The 15,612-nt window shown below is 42.3% G+C and overlaps 2 protein-coding genes across 3 annotated transcripts in view; one reads left to right on the top strand and one right to left on the bottom strand.

The window, feature by feature from the left end:
* The window catches only part of LOC126980873 (kanadaptin-like), an 18,647-nt gene extending 14,916 nt beyond the window's left edge, over positions 1 to 3,731 (top strand). For both annotated transcript variants that reach the window (XM_050831210.1, XM_050831209.1), the window contains exons 12-13: positions 839 to 1,348; positions 3,298 to 3,731. In XM_050831210.1, the coding sequence (XP_050687167.1) occupies positions 839 to 1,348; positions 3,298 to 3,435 (648 nt within the window). In that variant the 3' untranslated portion in view covers positions 3,436 to 3,731. The remainder of the gene's footprint in view (positions 1 to 838; positions 1,349 to 3,297) is intronic.
* LOC126980874 (exocyst complex component 3-like) lies at positions 2,410 to 15,612 on the bottom strand. The gene is made up of 16 exons (XM_050831211.1): positions 15,419 to 15,612; positions 14,133 to 14,278; positions 13,654 to 13,766; positions 13,306 to 13,501; positions 12,451 to 12,583; positions 12,137 to 12,258; positions 11,873 to 12,028; positions 11,340 to 11,465; positions 10,263 to 10,445; positions 9,315 to 9,487; positions 8,792 to 8,909; positions 8,254 to 8,418; positions 7,238 to 7,407; positions 6,853 to 6,982; positions 5,889 to 6,040; positions 2,410 to 3,647 (listed from the first exon to the last, which is right to left on the bottom strand). The coding sequence occupies exons 2-16, from the start codon at positions 14,256 to 14,258 to the stop codon at positions 3,467 to 3,469; spliced, it is 2,244 nt and encodes a 747-aa protein (XP_050687168.1). The 5' UTR covers positions 14,259 to 14,278; positions 15,419 to 15,612; the 3' UTR covers positions 2,410 to 3,466.

The raw sequence follows: 15,612 nt of genomic DNA, 5'->3' as shown, positions 1-15,612 counted from the left end.
TTTCCAGCTTCACAGGTCCACTATCACAAATCCACCAATGCTAAAGCTAATATATATTTTTTAGTCTACTAATGAAGTCAAAATTAGTGGAGAAACAAGTAAACATTTTGAGATAAAAGTGGGCTTGAGGCAGGGGTGTGTCATGTCACCATGGTTGTTCAATATTTATATGGATGGTGTTATGAGAGAAATGAAGGGCAAAGTTGGGAAAGTTGGAGTAAAAATAAAATATAGTGCCCAATTTCTGGAAGTGAGATCCGGGACGCTTTAATGAAAACACATTTTCCGGGACAGAGCATTTAATTTGGGACATTTCCAGGACAATTTTATTTACGGGACAAACCATTAAAATCCAGGACACCTGGCCACCCTAATCTAGAGGTTTCTCCACACTTTCAAGAATATTCTTGAATTTCCCAGAAATTTCATTGTTGGTGGTTTTTTAAAGTTTACATTAGCGGACTTTAATTTTGGCATTTTGCTAACTGCAAATCCGCTAACTTTTCAAGTTTTCCACTGACGCTATTCCGCAATTTTTTTGTTAGTCTACTAGTAGTGGATTAGCGATTAGCTGACTTAAATTGCGGAATGCCCACCTTTGACTAATACAGTTCTCTTGCTCATGGTTGAATGTGTCAGATTTAAAAAGAATATTATTACAAGAAAGAAGAATGATTTTTATCCTCGAGGTAGTAAATATTTCAATTAGTCTTAGAAACATGGAAGTGTACAAGATGGGGGTATAAATACAAACATGTTAGGTGATGGATCATGAATCAGTATTGGAAGGCTATTTTCATATTTTACTGTTTGAATGACACAATAACATGACTTACAGGAACCTGAACCTCGAGTCCACAAGATCTTCCTGGAGGAAGAACCGAAGAGGAAGATAAAGCTGAAGAGGTTAGATGAAGATGATGATGATGATGTGAAGCCAGTGGTTAAGGAGTCAAGGCCATTTAAGATGAGGGATGAAGTAAGGGGCAGCCAGGCCAGACAGAGCCCCTCCAGACCAACACACACCATGCCCTCAGATCACGCAATGAAAACTGAACTAGTAACAACTGAATCACAGACCACAGATGCCAAGAAAGTGATGGAAGAAAAGCCAGACATTCCTGCCCAAGAAGTCTTAAGTAAGGCCAGTGAGAAGCATTTGCCTGACAAAGAAAAGAAACCTACCCAGGTAAGCAGTGAAGCAGCTGAGGACGAAGAAACATCAAAGAAAGCTGAAGACCAGAATCAAGAGAGCAGCACTGCAGGGAGTAGCCAACCAGAGAAAAAGGCCAGAGTGTTGGGCCCCACCCTTCCCCCACACCTGGCACATCTTAAAACCAGCACTCAGGTAAGCTTCAAAGGGGGGCTAGGATCCTTCCCCCCCCCCCTTTGAGATCCAGAGGTCCCATAGGCTTTGCCCGCCACCTGTCATAAGGTGATAAATTGTGCTGCTACAGTAGACCTTCCATTTAGTGTTTCTTTTTAGGGATTTCCTTATAATACAAATGAAATAAGGGACTTAATAGAACAAACATTCCAAGTGGCAGTGAGATCAGCCAGTCAAACACAACAGCATGTGGAAGGTCACTGACAGGCATGCATCTGGTGAATGACAGAGTCCGTCCCAGCCCTCATTGGTTAAATGCAATAGGAACTGTGATGTAAGCTTTTCAGTGACTGAGACCCTCCTGAACCATCATGGGTGTAGGGCAGGAGGAATGCAGCTGTTCATTGGTTGGTTTTATTTTTTGACACAGGGAATGAGAGAGAGAGAATAGGGGGGGGGGGTCCAGTATGTGGCTGTGGGGTTTGTCCTGAGAGAGAGAGAGAGAGACTCCTAAATTAATATCTCCCAAGTCAAGATCCATAGACTACTAGGTCTACTCACTTCGCTCTGGCGGGTTAAGCTGTGACGTCACACTTTCCTCACTGACCCCAAGTTTTCCTCCTCCACATGTTGTGTACTCTCATCTGATTATTTCATGAAATAATCACAGGATTTTTAGAAAAACTGACCCAACCGTAATATTCACATTTTAGCTTTGTAAAAGATTAAAAAGAAAAAAAAGAAAAAAAAAGGTTTCATGAAGATTATGGTTGGGTCAGTTTTTTCTAAATATCCTGTGATCATTTCATAATCTTGGGTGAAGGAAGACTTGAGTTGGTGAGGGACGCATGATGTCACAGCTCAGCCCACTAGAGCAAAGTGTGATGCCTTGTAGCCTAAGTGGCTTAACCCAAATCATTATTATACCTTCCACTTAATGCGGATTTCCTGGGTACCTCACACTGAATAGTACACTGTGTTATATAGTCCTTTTTTCTATCGAGTCAAAAATGCACTCGTATGTAGAGGTTCTATTTTTCCACGATACGTTTCCTGCTAGATGAGTAGTTGAACAGTCAATGGCTGAGTACATCATTTTATTTTAATTAATTGCCAGGTAATGTAAACAAACTTCATCTGTTAACAGCAGTTGCCCAATTCGGTAACACAAGCATGTGTTTGGATGCACGCTGCTTGATATGTATTTTTTTCACATATTTAACTGCAGATTGTAGAAGTTGCACTAAACACAAGAAAACATGTAGTTACCAACCCTACCCCCTTCAGAATCTACTCAAATGACTTACTAGATGAATGTATGCATTCCATCTGTAGGGTAACTTGTAAGCTTTTCTATAGATAATGTATCAGCAAAAATTATACATTGATAGTATTTTCCCATCTGTAATTATGAAACAAATGAATATAGTAATAGTCATGGATACTGTTTTCCCCTCTGCATTAATGTTGAAAGAATACATATGACGTTGGGTACATCTGAACTCATGCTTGTGTTGCTGACTTGGGTGATTGATGTCAACAGATTAAGACTTACCAGCACATTACTTAACAATCTCTTAACTCTTATCATTTGTATTTGACTCAGCATATAGCAGAGGGAGAAACTTAAGTTAGTAAATATGTGTTGGTTCACATTACCTAGCAATAATTTCAAATACAATGATGTAGTTATTCAACCAAACAGGTAGCAGGAAACTATGTGGAAAAAGGCCTCATTTGCAGGCTAGTGCATTTTTGGCTTGATAAAGTGGGCTATAGGTGCACACTACACACACAAGTAGTGACACATTATTTATGTTAAGTTGGTAAGCTCATGTTTGGGTCATACACATTTATATCCACATAAATCAAATTTGTATAAAATGTGGACAGACTATCATAAGGTGAGAAAAGCCAAGGTTAGATTTTTGGATGACATCTGTAGATTACATTGGTGTCTTTATCCTCAGAGTCCTGCTCAGCCAAGGAAGAAAGAGAAGAAAAGGAAGAAGTACGATGAAGATGACCCCAACTATGACTCGTGGGTGCCTCCGTCACAGCAGTCTGGGGATGGTCGCACGGCCCTCAACGACAAACTGGGCTACTGATTAGGCGACTTGAAAGCTGTGTTCATTCATGCTAGGTGAAGAGGGAGGTGGAGATGTGGATGTGGGAGAAGATGCTTTTGGGGGTGGGCCCGCTGCGCTGGGTCCTCATCTCCTCCATGATATCGGCCACTCTTTGCCTGATGTCCAGCCGACCAAGGTCACCGCGCAGCATCAAGAGGGCTGTCAGGTGGTCACCGTTCATGTCTGGATACCTGCAGCAGTTGTGTTATAAGTAAAAAGAATGTTAAAAACAAGTCATGTATTACTGAAGATCATCTATACTCTAACCCACAGGTCTCTGTCCTTTTTTTCTCCTTTGATTTCCATGGAAGTAGCATAACTAGTGTCAACACCTTCGACACAGCTGTGGCAGAACTGCAAATACCAGTATGGTTGTCCCTCACTGGACATAGGTTTATAAAATGCAACCCTGAGTACATAATTTGTCTATAATTTGTGATGCTTACTGAATGTATGCCTCCACACTTGAGTTGACGCCATCTGAAGCCTACATATTGTATCTTCTTACTAACTCGGCAAAGTGAAAGTTGGGCTATTTTTTCTGGTTGTGCACAGAGAACTAAGTTTTATGGTCATCAACATAATCATTCATTCATTTCCACATAAGCAGACTGGAGAAGCTGGTCACCCTAAAGTGACCACATGCACATGTTCCGAAGAGATCACCCGGTGATATGGGCTGCAATTAGAGCATGCAATAACAGTACGATATGGTATGAGTCTTATATCACAATTCATACCAGAGAAAAATTCAACACCATAAATTCATACTGCAAGTATGAAGGTGCATGCATGGGGTGTGTGGTGAACCACAGGTTCTTTAGCTAGCCACAAAAATGCTCAAGGAACCCTGCGGATACCCAAATCTTTAACGATAATATCCACAGGCTACCCTACAGATATTCAAATCCATGGATGATAAATCTCCAGATACTGAGGCTTGACTGTACTATCATTCACTTTGACTCTTGAGGTCCCTGTAGAACTGTGGCATCCCTTCAAATGCAAAACTCTTAAAGCTGCAAAGAAATGCATTGGAGAGCACCTGAGATCTACGAGTGGTTTTGCTTCGGGGAAGATGCTGGGGATGATCTGGCTTGGCCTATGGTGTTATCGACTCACTTAGCATGAGTATATCGTGTGCAGAAGTGCAAAGATCTGGATCTTCAAGCCTCTTGTACTTCCTGTCTTACTCAACTTGCAACTTGAAGAGGTGGATTCATGCCTTTGCTAATAAGTGCCTATGAAGAGTCAAGGAGTTTCACTGTAATAAATTTGTGTTAAACCAGTGATTGCTTGTGAGATTGATTCAAAGTTTATTACCCGCATAGTCCATGAATGCCATCTCTGGCGATATGGGCATGTGGCATGCAACCACAGAGTTTGTGGCTTGAGCAAGCCAATAGATCGAGGTACTTGGAATGAGAAAGGGGCCTGCATTGAGACTTGCACGGAGAGACCACCAGGTTTAATGTTGTATGGTGGGTAAGGCAACACAGCCCCCATTGATGTCCCTAATGATTGTTTGATTAACTCATTGCTTTACATTTCAGACCACTGATCATTGCTTCAAAGCATCATTTCCATTCCACATTTACAAACAAATTTCACTTCATTCATTTTCCTTTTAAATTTAACTGCTTTTCTGCACAGCTTCAATAGCATAGATTCATTTTTACTTTTGTTCTCTCAACTTCCTCAATCTGGTGACATCATAAGCTTTTGTCCAGTCAAAAGACCATGTTCTGCACCTCTCATACACCACTACACTTCTCATCCTATCTGTGTTACTGACGCCACAGATGATCCTAGGCAAAGATAACTTCCATCTTGCCATGTTAATAAGAGGATCCCTTCATGAAGGCCCCTTGATAAACTTCTGCTTTCTGAGATAATAAACCTTTATATTGCCTTATCTTAAACCGGTAGCAGCGACGGGCCAAATTTGTGGCTTTACCGTGTAGCAGCGACGGGGCAAATTTGTGCCATGATATAAACCCCCAAAATAGATGATACGTAATCTGATCACAAATGCTTTGATATATATTATGAAATGGTTTGTGTGAGTGATGATTTTTTCTCATTTTCTCGCTTAGAGGGACCATTAAGAAACATGATCCCCGCTGCAACCGGGTTAAATGTATGAAGGTGTACTCCTCAGTGTGGCTGTTTAATCAATTTCAGGCAAAAAATGCTATGTATATATTATAAGTTTAACATATACAATGCTGTGGATAATTTATTTTCATAAATAATAAAAACTAAACACTTCGTTGTTCTTTACCTAGTGTTATCAGACCACTAACAAGATGTAGGTTCCCTGAATTTTTTTTCCTAGGCCCAGATGTAAGATTCTCAAAGAGTGCAATGATGAGGTTTTTTTGGAATTTAAATTTCTTTGTTCTAAAATAAGAATCCAGTATTAAACTTACCTGCGCAGTAACCGATGAAGTTCTAAGCCGATGAAGTCAATGTCAGAGACCTTGACGACCTCAGCGAGACCTTTCATCACTTCACACGGAGAATCAAACTTCACAAGGTCTGGTGTCACTTGTTCAAACACACTCCCCACCTTCTCAGCTTCCTGTGGACATTGGGGGAAAAAATTGTACATAATATATTCTGAGCTGAAGGGTATGCATTTCAACTTAATCCTTTGACTGCGGATTTCCTACAAGAAGACATCACCAAGCTACAGGAATGAAACAAAAAGTGGCTGCTACAATTCAATGAAGAAAAAAGTAAAGTCATGCACCTTTGAAGCAGAAATCCAGCATACCAATACCACATGGGAAACACTCCACTATCCACCACAGAGGCAGAGAAAGACCTGTATGTAAATGTTACCAGGCTACCAGTGAAGGCGAAATCTGTGCCAATCACAGCGGACGGTTTAACCCTTTCAATACGTTGACGCAGACATCGGTGTCACAGTATGGAAAGGGTTAAGAGGAAATTGAAGAGGATTAAGAGGTTTAGAAGAGGATTAACCCTTTCCATATGATGATGCCGACATCGGTGCCACTGTACTGAAAGGGTTAACCCGTCCGCTGCGATTGGCACGGATTTGGCCGTCACTGGTAGCCTGGTAACTATAGTCCCAGGTCTTTCTCTGCCTCTGTGGTGGATAGTGGAGTGTTTCCCACGTGGTATTAGTGTGCTGGATATCCCCTCCCAAGGTGCAGGACTTTACATTTTCCTTCGTTGAATTGTAGCAGCCACTTTTTCTTCCATTCCTGTAGCTTGGCGAGGTCTTCTTGTAGGAAATCCGCAGTCAAGGGGTTAAGGACAGGCACATGCTTCTTAAACTAGCTTGCTGATTCATAGACAGTCTGTGCATATGTCATATCAGCCGGGCCATGTTTATTTGGTACGAGTAAATTCATGAAGACTCACAGACGTTATCCTCTCGGCCACCAGCTTGCGATCCTCCTGAGTCTTGAGTGTGATCCGCTTCTGCAGGATGGCGGTGGTGTAGCGCATGGCCACCGTGTTGAGCACCAGCTGCACCACGTGGTCAAAGTTCCTGAGGGCAAGAGAGTGACTTCATTGACAAAAGACAACCTTCTAGCAGTTTCTTCATTGATGGATGGACAGTAAAGTTATTAGCATGATTACAATTAGTGAAAAATAACAAATTTCAACATCAATAACAAACCTCATGGTGATACAGGGATTAAAAGAAATAGTAAAGGTGAATTATTAACAGCCTATTTGAAGGTAATATTCCCCTATGTGTGGATGATATAGAAACTAGACTGACTCGTGCTATTTAACACACTTTTGATGGAGGTGTGAGTAATCATTGAAGTAATCAGACAGGGTGAGGCAGATGGTGTCCAGTGGCTCAGTGTTATGCAGCCAGCGAGGGGTGAGGAGGGCGTTGAAGTGGTCCTGCAGGTCCACCAGGGCCTCCTCCAGCAGGTGGTCACACATCTGGTTCCTCACATGCTACGAAGTAAGAGTAACAGGTAACATACTTTACGTACTTTGCCTTTCATGGTGCTGGACTGAACCTGATTAACACAAGTCAGTAAAAAAGAAATATTAAGCAATACCTCTAATCCAAGTCAACTAGTTTGTACGTTTTCTGCTGGCCAGGAATGGACTCATCTAGCAAAGAAGTGGAAGCAAAGGCAAGTATTTAACCTGGTAGCTGCAGGGTTCATGTTGCTTAAAGGCCCCTCTAAGCGAATTAATGAGAAAAAATCATCACTCACGCCAACCATTTCATAATATATATCAAAGCATTTGTGATCAGTTCATGCATCATCTATTTTGGGGGGTTTATATCATGGCAAAAATTTGGCCCGTCGCTGGTAGCTACACAGTAAAGCTACAAATTTGGCTCGTCGCTGCTACCGGGTTAACACAAAATAAGGCAACATGGACAGAACAAACACAACAACAAACAAACTGTGTTGATCATTCTGTAATTTATCTCATACCTCACTGTTTATAATAGCTAAAAAAAAGGAAGTGCTGATATCTGTGTGGTCAATTTTCTACTTAACCAAGAACAAGTCGTCATTCTTTCAATCCTTTTAGCCGTGTCAAACTTTATTATTATTTTCATTGCTCACTTTACTCAAGATAGAACAATTTACTTCTACCATTTTTTCTTTAATTTAGTCAAGCACTATTTCTTATGCATCACTCTTACATAAATATGTCCATTCTAATTACTTTAAAAAACATCTTACTTTTATTTTATTCCCTCATTCTTCTCTTAGAACATTTCATAGCTTTGTAAATCTATATTTTTTTATATAATGATATATATTATCCTTAATTCACCTGGTATACAGTAAGGACAGCATCAAATTTGGTGGCAATCATGGTGTCGTTGGTGGTGGTGGTGGTGCCTGGCTTCCAGAATTGAGTCTTGATGCTCATGAGCACATCCACCATCGCCTGGCAGCTGTTGGCCAGGGCAATGATGTAGGTGGTGTAGTACTGGATCTGCAAGGCCAAGTGTGAGGGCTGTAGGTTTCCAAGGATATGTTGGTGGGAATTAAAGACTCATTTGAACAACTTAGGGCATGCGTCGACATACAAAATGAAGAACTGTGCGACCATAAATGGACAGGAATGTAGACTTGAAAATATGGCATGAAAATGGCATGCCTCTGCACTTGTGTGAAGCTCAGCTAATTAATTCAGTCTTTCATCAAACTAAAATATATATATAAAAAAAAATATAAAAAAATATTGGCAGCAAATTTTTTTATAAATGATCCTGGAACTAAAATGGTTCAGAAAATCTAAAGAAAAAGAATTTAATCATAAATAATGAGTACGAGACAAAGAATGAAGTGGAGCGGGAGCCAAGTACCTGTGACCGGTCTGAGTAATAGGTGTCCTTGTATCTCTTGACGGCTGCCTCAAACTTGCCAGCAAACAGCCTCACCTGCTCCAGGCTACTGATGAGCACTTTGACTTGCACCTCTGGGCTGGGGAAGCATGACAGGGCTCTCTTTTAGTCAGCAGCATAAAGGTGCAGGATTTTCACATTTTATCAAGTATATATTCCACTGTGTCACATGAGGCAACTACTAAAATACAGGAGGTTGTGTCCCCCTCAAACAGCTTCGTCTAGAAAACGCCTCATAATTACTGCAAGGCCTTTTTGGCACCTCACCCTGCCTTTGTAGGAAACAGGGTTACTCATGACGATAACTTCTGATGGACCTCTTTCATGGTGGCAATTAGAGCAGAAAGCATACAGTTGTTCCTACTTGTAAACTTAATCCATACAGAATATATTCCTCCAGCTCTTCACAATTAATCAGTATCACCAATATTCTCCTTATGATTCTAGTTGGCCACCAAACTACCACCTAATGAACACCGCCCACCTGATGGTGTTTGCAACCTCCAAGTTTTGCCGGATCATGTCATGGATGAGTTGAGGCAGCTCAGTCTTGTAGTGGGAGTCAGAGTCCTGCTGTGGGGGCTCGGGGCGGTACCACTCCTTCTCCTCGATCTCCAGTGCCTTGTTCATCCACGAGTCATAGTTGTTGTTCACATTCTGTTGAGACAATACCCATTCATCACTTTGTTTAACCTCTTTCAATGTGGAATTGATGTAACAAAAGAAAACTTGGTTATACAACTAGCTTATCACTTTAACAATCCTCATAATAAAATCCTAATAGAATCAGGGCCACTGTTAGGCATTCAGTACATTGGGGGCTTGACCCAGAGTTCTGAGGAATCACAAGCAACAAAGACACAACTTCTAGACAATAGTTCCTGCCATCCGAGACCAACTGAGAGAAGCCACAATCTAAATACGTGCTGCAAAGTCATTCTTGGAAAAACAAATTCAGGGATAGAAAAAAAAATGGGGCTAAAGCTCTGAAAGCCGACCCTTGACAACAACAACTGCCTGAATGCGAGGTTTAGATGGGTACCACTTAACCCGGTAACAGCGGGGATCATGTTTCTTAATGGTCCCTCCAAGCGAGAAAAATGAGAAAAAATCACCCCTCACACAAACCATTTCATAATATATATCAAAGCATTTGTGATCAGTTTATGCATCATCTATTTTGGGGGGTTTATATCATGGCACAAATTTGGCCTGTTGCTGCTACACGTAAAGCCACAAATTTGGCCCGTCACTGCTACCGGGTTAAAGGGCAAGCTTATCCTTTGGTGATAGAAGCCATACGATCATTCTCACATTCTTCAGTTAGGTATATAAAATACAGTAAATAAATATTATCTCTTATGATGGGACAAGAAGGAGAAAAAGAAAAGGGTGTATGACAAGAGTGAGACAAATCAACTTTGGCACTCACCGTGAGGTACTCAGAGATGAGGTCTTCCAGCACCTTGTTGTCCAGCAGTGGCCCCAGCTTGGCCATGTTGATGTTGAGTGTCGCGTGGCCCATCAGCTCTGGCCCGGAGTACACATTGAGCACCCAGGACAAAAGTGTCACATACTCATTGTCCTCAAGTCCCGTAGAAACGAGATCCACCAACTGTGAAGGAGATTGGAGTGTATTATATATACCGTATAATAAATAAAAGCTAGACAGGCAGCTCACGATAGGTACCTGAACCTTCAAATTCCTAATCATGCTCTTTTGTTCTGCCCAGGATTGAGTCAAAGCTAATCTCCAACTTACCAAAAATTTTCATCAATAGAAAATTCTTCTAGACTTCTGGCACCTAGTCAACACCTTTCTCTGAAAATTCTGCTCTGGACAATTCAGGGCACATTCCTCCTAATCATCTCCCCTCTGACTTTACTAAGCCCAACATTCAACTTGCTAATAATGATGTTTCCTGTGCCCTTTCTGGCGTGAACACTTGGAAAGCTGATGGACCCTGTCTGGTCAAACTCTTTTGTCTTTGCTTTTCAACACCTATCTTTCCTTCCTGCTGGAAGTACAGTTACATACAGCCTGTGCCTCAGATGGTGACGTGATGACTACTTTAGTCCCTCAAACAATATTTCAACCCCTCATGTATTCTTTTCCCAAGAAGACTAATTTCTCATATCTTTTGAAAAATATCAACTACCCTGCAATACAATTCTACATCCCAGCAAGAGGAAAACTAAGGGAAGATGGAACTGGTGATGCAAAAACAACAGCAAAACCATTATAATCATGGGCTACTGAGATGGGTGAAAACAAGGAAACCTGTGACAGGGAACCAAAACCAAAGCAGAATCCAGTAATTACAGCCAGTAGATCTCTGATTTGAGGAGTGCAATACTGAAGGAAAAAGTATATATGAAGAGCAAACTAAAACTATAGAGAGTTCCAAAGTGTATGAGGCAGAACAAATGAGGAAAGATTTTAGAAGGTACACCCACAAAGCCAGCAGCCTAGCTCTGAGCAGACACAAGACAAATGAAGGCTTCTCACATGGGTGGCGAGACTCTTGTGGTACATCTGGACGTAGTGGTTGACGATGTCGTAGCTCGGCGGGAAGCATGGCATACACAAGGAGCGGATCACCTTCATGTCCTCCAGCACCAGCAGGCGAATCACCTGCCAACACACAGCCGTTTACTGCCTCATGCCTTGTGTGAGTGACAGGCAGACAACTTGACCTAACTGGTTAAGTGTTTTATGTCCCACAATGAAGCAGAAAAATATAATGACTGTTAATCTCCAGTCTCTGCTCTCTTCCCTAATGGTCATTTATCATAGTAAACTATGAAAATGGAGGTTTATAATGTAAATTTCGATGTTCAATCAAACAAAACATCAACCATATTAGAGTACAAACATCCATCACCTTAAGATTGATCATTTACAGGTTTAACCCAAAAATGTACTACTGAAATTCAAGATAGCATTTATATACAAGTATGTGTTACAAAATTGAAGCATATCAAGCAACACATGCAAGTAACATCAACACTTTCTGACTAGAGGCTCAAGTTGTGGTTTACCTCGAGGTGCTTGATGAGCCAGTTCTTGCTGTCGCTGCGGCCCTCAAACATGTTCCCTTCGATGCGCTCGGCCACGGCTTCTTCCAGCACCTCCAGGGTCTTCTCACGCCACTTTTTGGGCCGGCCAGGAGGCAGGAAGCCAGACCCCTTCTGACGCTGCCGAGGGAGTGGTCTTGTTAGTGAGGAGTGGAGTGTAAATCAGTCAGCGAGTCTCTCCTCTCCTCTCCTCTCCTCTCCTCTCTCTCTCTCATACACAGCACATACCTGGAGAGCAAACTGGTCTGCCCGCTCCTCCCGTTCCACAATCCTGAGAGCAGTGACGATCTGTGGGGGTTCCTTCCTCACCGTGTTGAGTGTGCGCTTCAGGATGATCCACACCTGCTTACCTGCAGCAAAGATGTTATGGTCACTAACACAACACAAGGCTCACTCATTCACTCCTTCACTCTTTTACATACTTCTCAAGACACTCACTAACTGCAGCCACTCACTCATGAAACTTCAAACCCGGGTCCCCAGAAAGCCTGTGCACATCAGCAAAGTATTCCTTCAACTCCTACACCTACACATACACTTACCCAGGTCCTCGGAAAGCTTGTGTACATCAGCAAAGTATTCCTTCAACATGCGCGTGTCGTTGGGGTTCTGGTGTGGCAACTTGTGCAGCTCAAACAGGAGATCGTCACGACTGTTCTCCAAGTCCATCAGGCACTGTGTGGGGATGACGGAGAGAGAACGATGAACGATGGGAAGTGAAAGAGTAAGAAACATGATGGAGAGAAAAGAGGAGAGGAAAAGAGAAAGCAGAAAGGAAAGTAGGGACAGAGAAGGGGAGAGGAGGGAGAATAATGGGAAGTGAAAGAGGGAAGGAAAGTAGGGGTAGGGAAAGGGAGAGGAGGTGAGGGCATGAGAAGGGATGAGGTGGAAAGGAAGGAAAGTAGGGACAGGGAAGGGGAGAAGAAGTAAGAGTTAGTATGAGAAAGGATATGGATAAAGTGGAAAGGAATGACAGTAAGGGAGAATAAAGGGGAATAAAGAGGAAGTGGAAGGCATGATCAGGTGTAAAGGAAACATGGGAACAAGGAAACGTCATTGACCACTGAACAAGGATAAAGCTACAAAGATTAAAAGCGGATAACAAAGGAAGAGAATAAGACAAAAAGGCTGGAATGGCAAAAGGACAAACAATGAAAAAATAAGCCGATGAGAATGTTACTTTACTGTACGGCACAAATTTAAAGTATGATTCTTTTCCAGTATTTTTCTTTCTGTCAATCTTGAATCAAACATTTATATATATACATACACACACACACAGATATTTTACTTATCACACCAATGCAAAGGAAATTCACACACTACAAATCTTATGGTCCAAGAAAAGAATACATCCCTTGTTAGTGACACAAAATAACACACACACACACACACACCTGGTGGGCATACAGCAGTCTACCATCAGCGATCCACTTCTCCGTCTTCTCCACTGACTCGGGCACGGTAAAGATGTGCTTGAGGTTCTCCATGGCCGCAGCGTACTGGGAGTGCCGCACATACTCTTCCCGGCACTCGTACAGCGCCTTGCTTAGCTCTGGCACCCTCACCAGACTGCCCTCCACCTCTCCCAAGCTGTAATGGACACGTCCCTCTCAGTCTCCTTGTCTGTGTTTGTCTACTAATGCATAAGAAGGAGCATGGTCTGAGTGTTTGCATCATCTACTGTGCTGCCAGGAGTGAAGTGCATGGTGTCTGTGTTTTCATCAGCAGCAGCAGCCACTTACCATGTCTTTATCTCTCTGAGGTCTGTGAGGGCGGACTGCAGCTGGCCCAGGCCTGTGCGCACCCCGTCCAGCTGACTCTGCATGGCCGTCTTCAGCATGGCCTCCACTGATGCCTGCACAACAGTGTCACATTTTCATTACCATGCTGACTAACAGTGAGAATTACTTCAATAATAAATGCAAAGAGACAATGCACTTAGGTATTTATTTTCAGACTGATGATGATTCTTAATTAGTACTGAAATAACATGTTATAAAACTTATTGATAGTACATGGGGGAACATCAGCTTATATGCACCTATACATACATCCAATGTCATCTAAATTATGAATGGCATCGAGCCACACCAATGCATGATTGTATAACCAAAGAGAGAATGAGAAAGAGAAAACAAGCTCTTCAAAGTCTTGTCAGAAAAGTATGACTGAATACAGGTCAGTCAATATAATGGTATACACTTGAGGACTGTTTCCTAACCTTCTTTCGCTGTACTCTGCGGCGGTACTGGTCCACCTTCTGCAGCTGGTCGGGCCGCTGCAGCATGTTCTCCACCAGCAGCGCAGCGCGCTTCACCGCCTCACACTCTGCCTCACCGACGTCCATCCTGGCGGCCTACACACACTCTGGAAGTGGAAGGTTGAGGGAATTACTCAACTTCATCAAACATATTGGTAATGAAAGTAGGAATAATAATAATAATAATAATAATAATAATAATAATAATAATAATAAAAATAAAAGAATTGTCTTAAGGAGGATGCAGAGATTCTGAAATAAATTAAGACTAGTTTGGAAGCAGCATCAGTTATGCTAGCAATAATGTTATACAAAATATATAACATCACGTAACAGGAGAAAACACGGGGAAAATTTACGAAACCTTAGCCACCTCTGGCAAAGTTAATACTTACGTCATGGATTTCTTTTTGGTCCCTGAATGCAGAGCAGTGACAAGTGACTTCCGGAAAGGAGAAAGAATCCAATTCAGGGATTATTTATTGTTGAAAATAGGGGATGATAATTCACGAAAGCGTCGCCTCCTCTGGTGGCGGCCGCCATGGCGATGGTGACACCGCCACAGCCGCAAAATAGCTCGCAGAGTGTTAAGGGTGGGGGAGCATATTTACACTATTCCAACCGAACTTTACGACCTAACAGCTAAAGGGGGGGCTTTGCCCCCCCCTGGACCCCCCCTCATGTATATACAACTAATTTCTGCGAGGAGGTATTTTTCGCAACACCGGCGGCACCGTCACCATGGCAGCCGCTGCCAGAGGAGGCGACGTTTTCATGAATTATTATCCCCTATTTTCAACAATAGATAGTCACTGAATTGGATTCTTTCTCCTTTCCGGAAGTCACTTGTCACTGCTCTGCATTCAGGGACCAAAAAGAAATCCATGTGGTAAGTATTAACTTTGCCAGTGGTGGCGAAGGTTTCCTAAATATTATCCGAAAACACATTATAACCAAATGGGGAAAAATGATAATCTAAATTGAGATCATTATTTGAGATTCACCAAAAACATATATTAATGTCAACAAAACTGTCATTGGCAAACTATGGGAGTCGTAAATCAGAGTTCCATAAACCACCACCACACACGGCCCTCCAGAGGATCACCTGTGTCTTCTTCTTTTGACCTGTGACGCTTTGTATCGTTTTTCAGTGTTATGTTATTTTCTAACCTGAAATAAAGCCACTTATCTACACTTATTCAAACAACACACTCCGGGCTGGCGGGGAGGGGCGGGCGTCTTACCTCGGTACTCAGCTGTTACGTTGCTTCACACGACTCATCCTCAACATAACGTCACTCTTGCTCTTCACGGGTCCTCCACAGTCACACAGGGGCGTAACAGTGTCCGTGGCTCGTGTGGAGAGATGATTGTCCACACGGGGCTCGCCTCCACCTGTCCTCCCCTCCTTCCACCTGTCAAGTCAACTCCAACGTCG

Source organism: Eriocheir sinensis, chromosome 45, assembly GCF_024679095.1.
Source record: "Eriocheir sinensis breed Jianghai 21 chromosome 45, ASM2467909v1, whole genome shotgun sequence".
Classification (NCBI taxonomy): domain Eukaryota; kingdom Metazoa; phylum Arthropoda; class Malacostraca; order Decapoda; family Varunidae; genus Eriocheir; species Eriocheir sinensis.
This window is presented reverse-complemented; position numbering and strand designations above follow the sequence as displayed.

Coding starts and splice junctions, on each gene's coding strand:
- LOC126980874 (XM_050831211.1), bottom strand. CDS start 14,258: ATGGACGTCGGTGAGGCAGAGTGTGAGGCGGTGAAGCGCGCTGCGCTG. Junction 12,259..12,450: donor CAAGCTTTCCGAGGACCTGG/GTAAGTGTATGT, acceptor TCTTTGCTGCAG/GTAAGCAGGTGTGGATCATC. Junction 7,408..8,253: donor CTGTCCTTACTGTATACCAG/GTGAATTAAGGA, acceptor CTTACTTCGTAG/CATGTGAGGAACCAGATGTG.